This window comes from Balaenoptera physalus (assembly GCF_965194825.1).
Source record: "Balaenoptera physalus genome assembly, chromosome: 2".
NCBI classification, from domain to species: domain Eukaryota; kingdom Metazoa; phylum Chordata; class Mammalia; order Artiodactyla; family Balaenopteridae; genus Balaenoptera; species Balaenoptera physalus.
Genome location: NC_138883.1, coordinates 120,403,056 through 120,419,669, shown reverse-complemented (window position 1 = coordinate 120,419,669; position 16,614 = coordinate 120,403,056). Strand labels below are relative to the sequence as shown.

Genomic DNA, 16,614 nt, shown 5'->3' with positions numbered 1-16,614 from the left:
AGAGTCATGTACCACAATGTTCATTGCAGCACTATTTACAATAGCCAGAACAAGGAAACAACCTAAGTGTCCATCAACAGATGAATGGATAAAGAAGATGTAGCACATATATACAATGGAATATTATTCAGCCATAAACATAAATGAAACTGAGTTATTTGTAGTGAGGTGGATGGACCTAGAGCTGGTCAATCAGAGTGAAGTAAGTCAGAAAGAGAAAAACAAATACCGTATGCTTACTCATATATATGGAATATAAAGAAAAAGAAAAAAAATGGTTCTGATGAACCTAGAGGCAGGACAGGAATGAAAACACAGACATAGAGAATGGACTTGAGGACACGGGGAGGGGAAAGATAAGCTGGGACAAAGTGAGAGAGAAACACTGACATATATACACTTCCAAATGTAAAACAGATAGCTAGTGGGAAGCAGCTGCATAGCACAGGGAGATCAGCTCGGTGTTTTGCCACCACCTAGAGGGGCTGGATATGGAGGGTGGGAATGAGACGCAAGAGGGAGGGTATATGGGGATATATGTATGCATATAGTGATACAACAGAAAGTAACACAACATTGTAAAGCAATTATACTCCAATAAAGATATTAAAGGAAAAAAGAAAAAAAAATGCCCTGGAATAATCCCAACCTGACTGTGATTTGTTATCATTTTTATTTATCACTGTATTCAATTCACTAATATGTTGTTCAATGTTCAAGAGAAAATGTTTTATTATAATATCTTTTTTAGGTTTTGATATTAAGGTTATAAAATGATCTCTCTTTTATTCTGAGGAATAGTTTCTTTAAGATTGAATGTAACTTTACCTAAAATGTTTGGAAGAATTCACAGGTGAAGCCATTTTGACCTGGAATTTTCTTTGTGAAAAAATGTTTCATTATTAACTCACATTTTTTTAATACTTATAAGTTCCTTCAAGCTTTTCTAATTCTTGCTATGCAACTTTTGTTATGTTTTTCAAGTTGTTAATTTTTTCTAAATTACTAAATTTAGTGTATAATATTGCTCATAATTTCTTTTTAACATTTTTGGGATCTGTGCCAATGCCCCTGTTTCATTCCTGGTGCTAGGCCTTGTCTCCTCTTTTTCTTGGTATTACTAGAAGTCTGTTAATTTTATTGGTCTATTTGAAGAACTACATTTTGGCTTTGTTAATTTTTCTCTATTCTCTCCTGTATTTTTCCTTCCATATTCCTTGGGTCTAGCTTGTTCTTTTCTAACTTCTTAAGATGGACAGAGTATGGATTTTAGGTTTTCCTCCTTTCTAATTGGTGTAATTGAGGCTAGAAATTTTCCTCAAAGCATAGCTTTACCCTAATCCCAAAGATTCTAAATGTTCATTTTTATTCAACTGACATTTTCTAATTTTCAGTGTGATTTCTTCCCTGACTCATGGGTTATTCAGACATAAATTCCAAAATTCCAAAAATCTGAGAATTGTACAGCTATCTTTTTGTAATGAATTTCTAACTTCATTCCACTGTGTTAAGACAGACAGAATAAGTTCAATCATCTGAAAGTTGTTGAAACTTGTTTAATGTGTCAATTTTGGTAAATATTCCATGTGTGCTTGAATATGTATTTGGACTTACAGCCATGACAAAGTAGCCTGTATTAAAATTAATCTTCTTCCTGCCGAACACAACTACGAGAGCTAGAAGAAATATATAAATGAATTGTTTAAAGGCATTGGAAAGCAACCAATATAGGCAAGATTTGAGGAACTACAATTCTTGAGAATAGAGACAACAACATGAGATCCATATTCACCCTAGAATTTTCCCTTAAGACTGCTGGAATTCACAGTGCAGGAAAGTGAGTTCTAGCAGAAACCAGCAGTCCTATCTAGCTAAGACAGATATTGGAGTTCAATGAGTCTAAAGCAACTGGGGCTTCAGGGGAAAACATCTTGGAGAGGGGGAAACTGCAGGAAAGTAAGCCAAAAGAATCTGCATTCAATCTTCCCCTAAGAAGTCTGACAACTGCTAAGCTTTGCATATACAGGGCAAGATTCCAAGACACCCAGCAGAAAACAGCAGCTGGGATGCTAATGAACTAAGCAGATATTGTAGCAACTGTATGGTGCTAAGAAACAAAAGTTGGAATTCAGGAATGAAGTGGTCTTGGCAAGCACCCCAGGTTTGCAGTTGAGACCCCAAAAGGAACAAGAAAAAACTAAAACACATCAACTTTAATAAAACTTCAAGCCAAACCTTGACAGGATTAAGGTGCTCTGCTTGTTCTCTACTTTACTGCCATAAAAAACTATATATTTTTAGAAGAAGCCTCTATAACTTTTAGTATACAATGTTAAACATTCAATTAGGATGCCTCAATATGAGGCATCCTAATCAAAAAGAGTAAAATAACTGAAAACTGCGCCAAAAATGTTTTGTAAACTAACAAACTCACAGGTGGTTCAAACATTTTACTTTTCAGACACAGATTTTTAAAATAGCTATTATTAATATGTTCAAGAAAATATGGATTAGACATACAGAACAGAGGATGAGTAGAATGACTAGAAGACATATCAGTAAAAAGTTTCCAGATTGAAGCAACAAAAGGGAAAAAATGGAAAAGAAAAAGCATTAGTTGTTAGACATATCAATTATGTCAAGTTCATTAATCAGGTCGTTTACATATTTTTGATCTTTACTGATCTTTATCTACAGGTACTATCATTTGAGACAGTTATGGTAAAATCTCCCAGTATAAATATAGACTTTTTTTCAATTTTTCCTTTCAGTCCTGTCAGGGTTTGCTTTATATGTTTAAAAGATATGTTATGTACATATAAATTTAGAATTACTTTATCTCTCTGTTGAAATGACCCTTTAATAATTTTTAAAAATCTCTCTTTAAAATGTTTCTTGGCTGCTCTTATTTCGTCTGGTAACAATACTAGCTTTGATTTGAATGGGGTATGTATAGAATATCTTTCCCTGTCTTTTTCTTTTGACTCTTCTACGTCTTAATATTGAAGGTGTATCTCTTATAAGCAGAATACAATTGGGCTTTATTTTTAAGAGTTTTATAATCTTCGTTTTAAAAATTTAATATTTAGACCATTTACATTTAATGTAGGGATTGATATATTTGCATTTACTTCTATTACATTATAATTCTTTTTTTGATTTGTCTTATCTGTTTTGTGTTTCTTTTTTTCCTCTTCTCTTGCTTTCTTGTGGATTGATCAAAAAGATTATTAGTTGAACATTCTTTCATTCTTCTTTGTGGTTTTCCTGAATTTATAACACAGCGTTGACTTATGTCTAATGCAAACGAGCACTTTTGTAACTTCTTAGACAATGCTAGAACCTAGAAAATATAAACTCCATTTATTCCTCTCTTACCTTTTGGGTTACTGTCATAAATTTTCATTCTACATATAAGTCAAGCTCCACAAGACATTGTTTCACACAATCAATACACATTTAATGTTATCTGTATGTTTATTCCTTCTAGAGTTCTTCATTCCTTCATGCATTTCTGGGATTCTATCTGGGATCATTTTCCTGCCATCTGAAGAACTCTGTCGTGTTTCTTTTAGTGTAGGTCTGATTACAAATTCTCTCAATTTTTATTCATCTAGAACTACCTTTATTTCACCTTCATTTTTGAAGGTTATTTTTGCTGGATGCAGAATTCTATCTCGCCAGTTATCTTCTTTCAGCACATTAAAGATCTCATTCCACTGCCATCTGGCTTTCATCAGCTATAAGTTGACTCTTGCTCATTTGAAAAGTCTTTTTTTTTTTAAAGCTGTGACTACTTGCAAAGATTTTCTCTTTCTTTGATTTTTAGTATTTTTATTATATTGCATCTAGGTGAGATTTGTTTTGTATTTTTCCTACTTGGAGTTTATAGTGGTTCTTGAATATAAGACAATATCTTTTGACAGTTTGGGGAAATCTTCAGTGATTACCTCCTAAAAGGTTGCTTTTGTACCATTCATTCCATCACTTCACAGACTCCACTTACAGGTGTGCCTCTTATGCTCTTCTCTGCATTCTCCTCTCTCTCTCTCTTTTCTCTCCATGATATAGCCTCAGTATTTTCTACTGACTTAGAATTAATTCAATCCCAACTCGCCTAAATTTTAAATCTCTTCTCAATGTGGGTAAACACATTAGTTGTTTTAAGAATTTCATTTATCTTCCTGGATTCCTCCCTTCCAGGGCACTGTGACCATAAAAAAATCTGGACTGGCTGCTATCTAGACATGTACACAGCAATCATTCTGGGATCACCACCACAGAATTATTACCTTTGCCTCTTCTCTGTACAGGCTCCCTCTGGTAGTGATAGTGTCCATAGAGTTAAAAATCTTTTGAGACCTAGAATGTTTGAAAATGTCTTTAATCTACTCTCACATCTAATGGATAATTTGGCTGGACATAGGATTTTAGCTTAGAAATTATTTTCCTCCAGAATTTTGAAGACATTGCTCAATTTTCTTGTGGCTTCTAGTGATAATTCTGCAAAAGCAGGTGTCATTCTGATTCTTGGTCATTTGTATATAAACTGATTCTTTTCTCTAATTTTTTAGAGCCTCTCATCATCTGTAGTACTCATAAATTTCCCAACATGTTTTGATGTCACTGTATTTTCATCCATCATAGTGGGCACTTAATGGGCTCTTTTGGTTAAAACCTTATTATCTTTCTGTTAAAGAAAATTTCCTTTAATTATTTCATGACTTCTTCCTTTTCCTTTATCTTTCTATAATCCATGTTATTCAAATAGTGGATAGTCCCAGTATCTATTTTTATATAATAAGCCTAAAACTCAGCATCTTAAAATACTAACCATGTTATTTCCATGCAATTCTTTGAGTCAGGAATCTGAAGAGTGCTCAGTTTGGCGGGGGGAGGTGTAGGAGGGGGCTCATCTCATCTCCACATGGTGTCAGCTAGGGTGGTTCAACTGAGACCAGAGAATTCATGATAGCTTCACCACATGCCCAAAGCTTTCATACTAGTTACTGGCTGAGACTAAGTTCTTCTTCTCCTGGCTAGTTTCTCTTCACATGGTCTCTCATTATTCAGCAGCCTATCTTGGGCTTCTTTACATGGTAGCTGGCTTCCAACAAGGAGAAAATTAAAGCTGCAAGCCCTCTTACCAGCTAGGTTGGGAATTTACCAAACCTCACTCTAGATACATTCTATTGATCATATCAAGTCACAGGACCAACCAAAGATTCAAGGCGAGGGAAAACAGACTCTACCACTTGACAGTGGAAGTGGCATGCATGCACAGGGATGAGAGAAACTGTTCACACCCAACTTTGCAGACAATCTACCACAGGCCACAATCTGGCTTCAGATTGCCTAAGTCTTCCAAGACTACCAGACATTCATCAATTAGAGAATCAGCCTTGAAGACCAATATCTCATGATCTATATCAGATTTGGATGTGTTCCTCAGATGTGGGTTCTCTTGATCTGGAAACCTGGCAGTTCAAGTAGAAGAGGGGTTGAAGTGGAAGCGAGATTGAGGCACCTCAACACTATCTTTATCCATAGTCTTCTACTTAGTCTCGTTGTTTGCAATACAGTACCCCCATCTTCCAATGTGTCTGGTATCCCTCAGGTCAAATACCATCTTTTGTACCTTCTCTAGAAACTAAACCTCCAATATTCTGTTGGGTGAGAGAGATACATCTACTCTCATCCTACTACTCAGAGTTATGGGGAAGTAGGGAGGATTCGAGATTCTTCTTATAATCCCTACCTATACCCTCACTTCCAGAGATACCTGCTCCCACCAATTTCTGATCCTTTTGCAAGTTATGTGGATCAAATTGGATTGCTTGACAGTTTTGCCCACTCTCTGAGCTGAGGATTCAGCTAGCTTACTCAAATGTCACAACTGGTCTTGCTATTTTCCAACTTCCAAAAATTTGTTCATATCATCTCTTCTCCTGTCTCTTTTTCCTTAAGTCCTTTCATACCATTTTAGTTGAGTCTGGGGAAAAAGCAAAGTAACTGCATGTGCTCACTCTATCATCTTTAACAAAAATCAATTTTATAGCATATCATTACAAACTTGAGTATTATACCTACTGTAATTATAAATTACTTAAGATATATACCATAATTCACTGTGCATAACAGTACATCAAAACCCCACAACTGAAAACCAAAGTGGTCCAAAAAAAAATTCCTTGGTATATTAACGAGTATTTTTAAGCCTAGTCATAATGAAGATCTATCATTTCACTTCAACCAAACGGGTCACACTCATAAATAATCTGAGAGTACTGCTTTAAACAAAACCATGATACGTGCTAATACTATAATTCCTTTAAGTTATTTTGCAGTTTTGATTTTTTAACACATTTCTCTCAGACTTTCAAGACAAAGACACTAAACTTTATGATTCCACATTTTCCTACCTTTTCCTAAGAAAGAACTCATACCTACTCTCAATTTTCTACTTCCTCAATAGAGAAAGCAAGGGCAATATATTCCATAAAAGTAAGGTATATATCTGAAATAAGCCAATACAACTTACTGAGACCAAAATGGAAAAACAGCACAACAACAACAATATCAATAATGCAAAGGTGGCAATACCTTTGTTATATCCAATAAAACATTTCTTTATGAACCAAAAAACTCCAAAGTGATCCTTCATTGAATAGAAAAGGAAGCAGTATTCTCAAGTTGTTCCTTAACTAATAAGACAAACTCATTATTACTTACTATCACTCTAAAATCCAAGCCTCTAAAGATGTATAAAAATCCACTCTGGATTTATGAAGGAAACGCCTATGGAATCAATTCAGATGAGTCTTCAGAATTACAGCCCTTCTATTTATTTTTGCCCCTTTATTATTCTGATGGTATGGAAAACAGATATGTGAGTAAAGATAAACACATGATATTATTTTAGTACCAAAACAGTATTTAAATATTAATGAAATGAAGTACTGACATGACATTTTAAAGTGTATACCACCTAGAAGATGAACTACTTTATTTCTTTTCTACTTTGTCTTATAAATGAACTGACCAAAGATATCATTCTCCTTACAGTTTACACAGGGCAAACCTGAGACTAGAATGATCTCCAAAAGTTTTCATACAGTTTTTAAGATGATTTTATGATTTTAACTAAGGCAAATTAACATATAAATGATGCACAAAGATAAATATATAATGTTATTAGCACCAACTTCAAATAAAATAAATATTTCCACATAAATCTACTTGTCTAATACATAAAAAAGGTTGATTCAAAGTCACTTGCCATTTTTGCGGGAAGGCTTCTGCACTGTCATTGGTGGGCAAGATTGGGCAGGTGTTACATCCGAAGAAGCAGTAGAGCCTGTATGATGAGCCTTTACCTTGTCAGCCCAACTGACACCTGTGGGAGCCAGACGTGGAGCAGCCACTGTGCCAGGTGAACCCCTATGGAGAAAATGACAGCATTTAATAAATCAAATATAAGTTGAAATTTTAAATATATAGTTAATATATTTAAATTTTAAATGCATTATGTGTATGTGTATCCACATACATAGAATAACATACTACCATAGCAATTTAAGGCAAATATACTCATAAAATTATCTTGTTCTAGTACTTCATTACTATACCATAACATATTGTATGGGAACAAATATAACAAAAAAGCTCTCACCAGACTGGTTTAAAAGAAAATTTCAGTTAAATGGGGAATCTTAAAAAAATGCATATATTTTTTTATTTAAAATTTTATTTTCATTTAAAACTCATATCTTTTAATAATATAAATGTGCATTAATTTGCCAATTTATCAATGTAGGCATTATTAAAACAGGCTTTTTTGTGTATATTATTTCATACATGAACCACAAGTATGATGCCTCATTGACAATGTCCAATTTTGTTTTCTTTAAAATGGAGTGATAATTTAGTGACACCTATTAAATAATCTAAGTACACAATCCTCCTCAATCTTAATAATATTTTCCCCAATCTTTCACAGTTGTCCTATCCACTCCTCATTTGACAGCAAAATTTAACAGTTCACTTTATGAAAGCTTTCCAAAAACTTATCTTAGTTTTCAAAGAAACAATGACTCTTTTACACTCACATTTTAGTGGTTTACTTAGTATTTAAGTTATAAGTTAGAATATAGACAACTTGAATAAACAAGTTTGGTAACTAACTGCATAGCCTAAAGCATTTAACTCAACCAGTAAGAACAGAATTGAGTGTATATACTAAAGTAAGCCTATAAGCCACAATTTTTCAGCATGCTTAAACATGTTTTACAATGATAATAAAGAGTGTCAATTAATCCAATGATATAATACATGGAGATCAGTATGAGAACCTTTACTATGCATGCATTAAAGACTTCCAGGTTAAAATAAACCATGCACTATACAATACTCTGAACCACAGACCAATGGACTGCATTACAGGGAAATTTCCCTTAAAATGGTGATAGAATATAAAAACATTTGGTTTTATTTGCTTATATGTCTTTCCCCCACTCCACTAAGGTCCAATTATTATAAGGTTCCAAAGTCCATCAACCTTCACCTAAGGCAATATTATCTAATAATCTCATATGAAAGCAAAAAATTGGTTCTACTGAATAACACTTTTTGAGCTCTTAGTAAGGGCCAAGTATTGATACAATGCTAGATGCTTGTGATAGAGAAGATATGACAAGCATCTTGCCTTAAAGAAGGTCATAATATAAGTACAAAGAGTAAACAAACATTAAAAATTTTAACACACTGAGGGTTTGAGGTGGCTGCTGTTGCGGGGCAGATAAGGCAACTCAGCAAGCCACTCCAGGAAGCCAGTCACAGGAGAGCAATGTTTTGGACCTGCCATCCGCTTATGACATACGGGATTATGTGTTGCAGAGACCCAGCCAGAAGGTCCACATTGAGGCTTTTAGTTCTGAGGGAGCCCTTTCTATTCCTTGCTCTTGTGATGTGGATCCAGCTGTGTGGCTGACAAGGTCTTGGTGCTCTGACCTGAGACTCTGAGGTGGGAGAGCTGAATACAGGACACTGCACCATCAGAGACCTGCCGGCCCCACATAATATCAATTGGCGAGAGCTCTCACAGACATCTCCATCTCAATGCTAAGACCCAGATGCACCCAACGACCAGCAAATTCCAGTGCTGGATGCTCCATGCCAAACAACTAGCAAGACAGGAACACAAACCCATCCATTAGCAGAGAGGCTGCCTAAAATCATACTAAGTTCACAGACACCCAAAGCACACAACCACATGCGGCTCTACCCACCAGAAAGACAAGATCCAGTCCCACCCACCAGAACACAGGCACCAGTCCCTTCTACCAGGAAGCCTACACAGGTCACTAAACCAACCTCACCCACTGAGGGCAGAAACCGAAAACAACGGGAACTACGAAGGTGCAGCCTGCAAAAAGGAGACCCCAAACACAGTAAGTTAAGCAAAATGAGAAGACAGAGAAATACGCACCAGATGAAGGAGCAAAGTAAAAACCCACCAGACCAAACAAATGAAGAGGAATTAGGCAGTCTACTTGAAAAAGAATTCAGAGTAATGATAGTAAAGATGATCCAAAATCTTGGAAATAGAATAGAGAAAACATAAGAAATGTTTAAAAAGGGCCTAGAAGAACTAAAGAGCAAACAAACAAAGATGAACAACACAATAAATGAAATTAAAAATTCTCTAGAAGGGATCAATAGCAGAATAACTGAGGCAGAAGAATGGATAAGTGACTTAGAAAATAAAAGAGTGGAAATAACTACCACAGATCAGAATAAAGAAAAAAGAATGAAAAGAATTGAGGACAGTCTCAGAAACCTCTGGGACAACAATGAACGCACCAACATTCAAATTACAGGGGTCCCAGAAGAAGAAGAGAAAAAGAAAGGGACTGAGAAAATAGTTGAAGAGATTATGGTTGAAAACTTCCCTAATATGGGAAAGGAAATAGTCAATAAAGTAAAGGAAGAACAGAGAGTCCCATACAGGATAAATCCAAGGAGAAACATGCCAAGACACATATTAATCAAGCTATCAAAAATTAAATACAAAGAAAAAATATTAAAAGCAGCAAGGGAAAAGCAACAAATAACGTACAAGGGAATCCCCATGAGGTTAACAGCTGATCTTTCAGCAGAAACTCTGCAAGCCAGAAGAGTGGCAGGACATATTTAAAGTGATGACAGGGAAAAACCCATAACCAAGATTACTCTCCCCAGCAAGGATCTCATTCAGATTAGACACAGAAATTAAAAGCTTTACAGACAAGCAAAAGTTAAGAGAATTCAGCACCACCAAAACAGCTTTACAACAAATGCTAAAGGAACTTCTCTAGGCAGGAAACACAAGAGAAGGAAAAGACCTACAATAATAAACCCAAAAGAATTAAGAAAATGGTAATAGGAACATACATATCGATAATTACCTTAAATGTAAATGGATTAAATGCTCCAACCAAATGATATAGACTGGCTAAATGGACACAAAAACAACACCCATATATATGCTGTCTATAAGAGACCCACTTCAGACCTAGGGAAACATACAGACCAAAAGTGAGGGGATAGACAAAGATATTCCATGCAAATGGAAATGAAAAGAAAGCTGCAGTAGCAATTCTCGTATCAGACGAAATAGACTTTAAAATAAAGACTATTACAAGAGACAAAGAAGGACACTACATTATGATCAAGGGATCGATCCAAGAAGAAGATATGACAATTGTAAATATTTATGCACCCAACATAGGAGCACCTCAATACATCAGGCAAATGCGAACAGCCATAAAAGGGGAAATTGACAATAACACAGTAATAGTAGGGGACTATAACACCCCACTATGGTCTCATAGACCACAATGCTATGAGACTAGAAATAAATTATAGGAAAAAAAAACTGTAAAAAATACAAACGCATGGAAGCTAAACAGTACACTACTAAATAACCAAGAGATCACTGAAGAAATCAAAGAGGAAATCAAAAAATACATAGAAACAAACGACAATGAAAACACAATGACCCAAAACCTAGGGGATGCTGCAAAAGCAGTTCTAAGAGGGAAGTTTATAGCAATACAATCCTACCTCAAGAAACAGGAAACATCTCAAATAAACTACCTAACCTTACACCTAAAGCAATTACAGAAAGAAAAACAAAAAAAACCCCAAAGCTAGCAGAAGGAAAGAAATCATAAGGATCAGATCAGAAATAAATGAAGAAGAAAAAAGGAAACAATAGAAAGAACAATAAAACTAAAAGCTGGTTCTTTGAGAAGATAAACAAAATTGATAAACTATTAGCCAGACTCATCAAGAAAATACGGGAGAAGACTCAAATCAGCAGAATTAGCAATGAAAAAGCAGAAGTAACAACTGACACTGCAGAAAAACAAAGGATCATGAGAGATTACTACAAGCAACTATATGCCACTAAAACAGACAACCTGAAAGAAAAGGACAAATTCTTAGAAAAGCACAACCTTCCGAGACTGAACCAGAAAGAAATAGAAAATATAAACAGACCAATCACAAACAATGAAATTGAAACTCTGATTAAAAACCTTCCAACAAGCAAAAGCCCAGGACCAGATGGCTTCACAGGCGAATTCTAGAGGATTCATTTAGAGAAGACCTAATAACACCTATCCTTCTCAAACTCTTCCAAAATATAGCAGAAGGAGGAACACTCCCAAACTCATTCTACAAGGCCACCAACACTCTGATACCAAAACCAGACAAAGATGTCACAAAAAAAGAAAACTACAGGCCAGTATCCCTGATGAACATAGATGCAAAAATCCTCAACAAAATACTAGCAAACAGAATCCAACAGCACATTAAAAGGATCATATACCATGATCAAGTGGGGTTTATCCCAGGAATGCAAGGATTCTTCAATATATGCAAATCAATAAATGTGATACAACATAATAATAAATTGAAGGATAAAAACCATATGACCATCTCAACAGATGTGGAAAAAGCTTTTCACAAATTGAACACCCACTTACGAAAAATACTCTCCAGAAAGTAGGCATAGAGGGAACCTACCTCAACATAATAAAGGCCATATATGACAAACCCACAACAACATGGTTCTCTATGGTGAAAAACTGAAACCATTACCTCTAAGACCAGGAACAAGACAAGGTTGCCCACTCTCACCAAGATTGTTCAACACAGTTTTGGAAGTTTTAGCCACAGCAATCAGAGACAAGAAAGAAATAGAAGGAATCCAAGTCCGAAAAGAAAAAGTAAAATTGTCACTGTTTGCAGATGACATCATACTATACATAGAGAATCCTAAAGATGCACCAGAAAACTACTAAAGCTAATCAATGAATTTGGTAAAGTAGCAGGACACAAAATTAATGCACAGAAATCTCTTGCATTCCTATACACTAATGATGAAAAGTCTGAAAGAGAAATTAAGGAAACACTCCCATTTACCACTGCAACAAAAAGAATAAAATACCTAGTAATAAACCTACCTAAGGAGACAAAACACCAGTATGCGGAAAACTATAAGACACCGATGAAAGAAATTAAAGATGATACAAACAGATAGAGAGATATAGCATGTTCTTGGACTGGAAAAGTCAACATTGTGAAAATCACTATACTACCCTAAGCAATCTACAGATTCAATGCAATCCCTATCAAACTACCAATGGCATTTTTCACAGAATTAGAACAAAAAATTTCACAATTTGTATGGAAACACAAAGGACCCCAAATAACCAAAGCAATCTTGAGAAAGAAAAACGGAGCTGGAGGAATCAGGCTCCCTGACTTCAGACTATACTACAAAGGTACAGTAATCAAGACAGTATGGTACTGGCACAAAAACAGAAATACAGATCAATGGAACAGGATAGAAAGCCCAGAGATAAACCCACGCACATATGGTCACCTTATCTTTGAGGAAGGAGGCAAGAATATACAGTGGAGAAAAGACAGCCTCTTCAATAAGTGGTGCTGGGAAAACTGGACAGCTACATGTAAAAGAATGAAATTAGAACACTCCCTAACACCATACACAAAAATAAACTCAAAATGGATTAAAGACCTAAATATAAATATAAGGCCAGACAGTGTAAAACTCTCAGAGGAAAACATAGGCAGAACACTCTATGACATAAATCACAGCAAGATCCTTTTTGACCCAACTCCTAGAGAAATGGTAATAAAAACAAAAATAAACAAATGGGACCTAATGAAACTTAAAAGATTTTGCACAGCAAAGGAAACCATAAACAAGACCAAAAGACAGCCCTAAGAATGGGAGAAAATATTTGCAAATGAAGCAAGTGTCAAAGGATTAATCTCCAAAATATACAAGCAGCTCATGCAGCTTAATATCAGAAAAACAAACAACCCAATCCAAAAATGGTCAGAAGACCTAAATAGACATTTCTCCAAAGAAGATATACAGATTGTCAACAAACAGAGGAAAGGATGCTCAACATCACTAATCATTAGAGAAATGCAAACCAAAACTACAATGAGATATCACCTCACACCAGTCAGAATGGCCATCATCAAGAAATCTACAAACAATAAATGCTGGAGAGGGTGTGGAGAAAAGGGAACCCTCTTGCACTGTTGGTGGGAATGTAAATTCATACAGCCACTATGGAGAACAGTATGGAGGTTCCTTAAAAAACTAAAAAGAGAACTACCATACGACCCAGCAATTCCACTACTGGGCATATATGCTGAGAAAACCATAATTCAAAAAGAGTCATGTACCACAATGTTCACTGCAGCTCTATTTACAATAGCCAGGAGATGGAAGCAACCTAAGTGTCCATTGACATATGAAATGGAAAAAGAAGATGTGGCACATATATACACTGGAATATTACTCAGCCATAAAAACAAAAAGAAACTGAGTTATTTGTAGTGGTGGATGGACCTAGATTCTGTCATACAGAATGAAATAAGAAAGAGAAAAACAAATACCGTATGCTAATGCATATATATGGAATCTAAAAAAAAAAAAAAAAAGGTCTGATGAACCTAGGGGCAGGACAGGAATAAAAACACAGATGTAGAGAATGGACTTGAGGACATGGGGAGGGGGAAGGGTAAGCTGGGATGAAGTGAGAGAGTAGCATTGACATATATACCCTACTAAATGTAAAATAGATAGCTAGTGGGAAGAAGCTGCATAGCACAGAGAGATCAGCTCGGTGCTTTGTGACCACCTAGAGAGGTGGGATAGGGAGGATGAGAGGGAGACGTAAGAGGTAGGGGATATGGGGATATATGTATACATATAGCTGATTCACCTTGTTATACAGCAGAAGCTAACCCACCATTGTAAAGCAATTATACTCCAATAAAGATGTTAAAAAATATTTTTAACACATTGAAAATCTAATCATATAAGTATATGGCAGGTTCAGCAGTAACAAGAGATAAAAATGACTGTGACACGGTAGGGTGGGGTGGGCAGTGAGGGGAGCAGTAAGAAGCCATGAAGAAAGGGTAAGTTTTAACAGAAGAAGGATAACTGACCAAGTAAACTACTCACCAATCCTCACACTACACATCAAATTTTAAGACTCACTCTAAAGAACTAAAGTCCAAACAAATTTTTGTCTTTAAAAACAAATTTTGCCAGGGAAATTTAAGGAAAACAACAGTGACGACTGTGATGAACAACATCATAGCTGACAGAGCTGTCAACAGCATTTTGGGCAAACAGGGGCTGACTTAAAAGGAAAAGTTGGAGAATGAGAAGTCCCTAGGGCGCTTTGGAAAGCTCCCATATATTCCTGGAAATGAAGAAGGCCCCACACATGTGCAGGGTTGTGTGCAATCCCAGGAAAGATCAGAGAAGGCCCTGATCTCTCACCTCTGACTGACCTTGAGGCTCTGAGGAAGCAGGAACTGACAGTAAAGGCAGAACTGTAAACTCCAGAGCACCGAAGACACAGTGATCACATGTAAGACCAGACAAGAGCTAGGAGATTTACTGGTTCAAGGCGATTTACTGGTTCAAGGCATTGAAGGAAACCTCTGTCAAATCATTAGTTGACAACTAAGATAACTGAGCAGAGACTTTAGTGACTACACATGACAAAGAACATAGACTTCAGAAAACTAGTTAAAGGAAGTCACTAAACAAACAAATAGTAATAAAACCACCACCACTAAACAGCCACAACAACAAATCCTGGAAACGGTAGCAATCTGATCCCCAGAGCTGTCACATTATATTATTTAAAATATCCAGTTTTTAACAAAAAAAAATAAGATATGCAAAGAAACAGGAAGGTACGGCCTACTCACAGACACACTAAAAGAGCAGTAACTGAAATAGGTCCTCAAGGAAGCCTGAACTTTGGACTTACTAGACAAAGACTTTACATGAGCTATTATAAATATGTTCAAATAATATCTAAGAACAAAAGGCAACCACATCTAAAAATAAAGTATGATAACAACGTTTCATCAAATATAGAATATCAATAAAGAAAGATTAAATATAAAAAAGAACTACATAGATGTTCTGGAGTTGAAAAGTACAATAATGGAAATGAAAAATTCACCAGAGGGGCTCAACAGCATAACTGGGCTTGCAAAATAAAAAAACAGCAAATTTGAAGAGAGGTAAAGTGAGATTATCTAACCCAAGAAACACAAAGAGAAAAGAATGCAGACATTTGAACAGAGTCTCCAAGACCTGTGGAACACCATCATGAGTACCAGCACAGGTATAGTGGGATTCCCAGAGGAGAGAAAGGGACAGAAGGAATATCTGCAGAAATAATGGACAAAAACTTCCCAAATTTGATGAAGAACATTCATCTACAAATCCAAAAAGCTCAACAACCTGAAGTAGGATAAACTCAGAGATCCACACCTAAATACATCATAGTCAAACTACTGAAAACCAAAGACAAAGAGAGAATTCTGAGAGCAGCAAGAGAAAACTGAGGCATCTCATGAAAGGATTCCCAATAAGAACAACAGTTTATATCTCACCGGAAGCCATGGAAGCCAGAAGGCAGTGAGAGGACATAGTCAAAGTGCTAAAAGAAAAAGACTCTCAACCAAGAATTCTATGCACAGCAAAACTATCCTTCAAAACCTGAAGAATAAGATATTCTCAGATAAACAAAAACTGAGAAAAAATGTCACTAGCAGACCTGCCCAATAAGATATATTAAAGAGAGTTCTTCTGGTTGAAATGATAGGACACTAGACAGTAACTTGAATCCACATGAAGAAATAAAGAGGACCACTAAAAGTAACTACACAGGTAAATTCGAAAGACAATACAAACTTATTTTTGCTTGTAACCCTTTTCTTCTCATTGTGATATAAAAGTCAACGGCATAAAACAATAATTATAAAACTGTGTTGATGAGATTATAATGTATAAAGATATAATCCATATGATAATATGGATAACAGTTTATGATATATTTAGATCATTTGTTGTGGAAGAAATTGCCAGTTGATGTTACAAATCATTTAGCATGAAATATGTTTATGCGTTTTAACTTTTGGATCCTAATTATGTTTGAAAACATAACATTTCCTGAAACTTAGACTTTACTCTCCTGGATATTTTTAACTTTT

At 35.6% G+C, this 16,614-nt stretch overlaps 1 protein-coding gene across 8 annotated transcripts in view; it reads right to left on the bottom strand.

Moving 5' to 3' along the window:
- SCAPER (S-phase cyclin A associated protein in the ER) overlaps positions 1–16,614 on the bottom strand; it is a 467,951-nt gene that overhangs the window by 334,031 nt on the left and 117,306 nt on the right. For all 8 annotated transcript variants that reach the window (XM_082452595.1, XM_082452600.1, XM_082452599.1 and 5 more), the window contains one exon: positions 7,280–7,440. In XM_082452595.1, the coding sequence (XP_082308721.1) occupies positions 7,280–7,440 (161 nt within the window). The remainder of the gene's footprint in view (positions 1–7,279; positions 7,441–16,614) is intronic.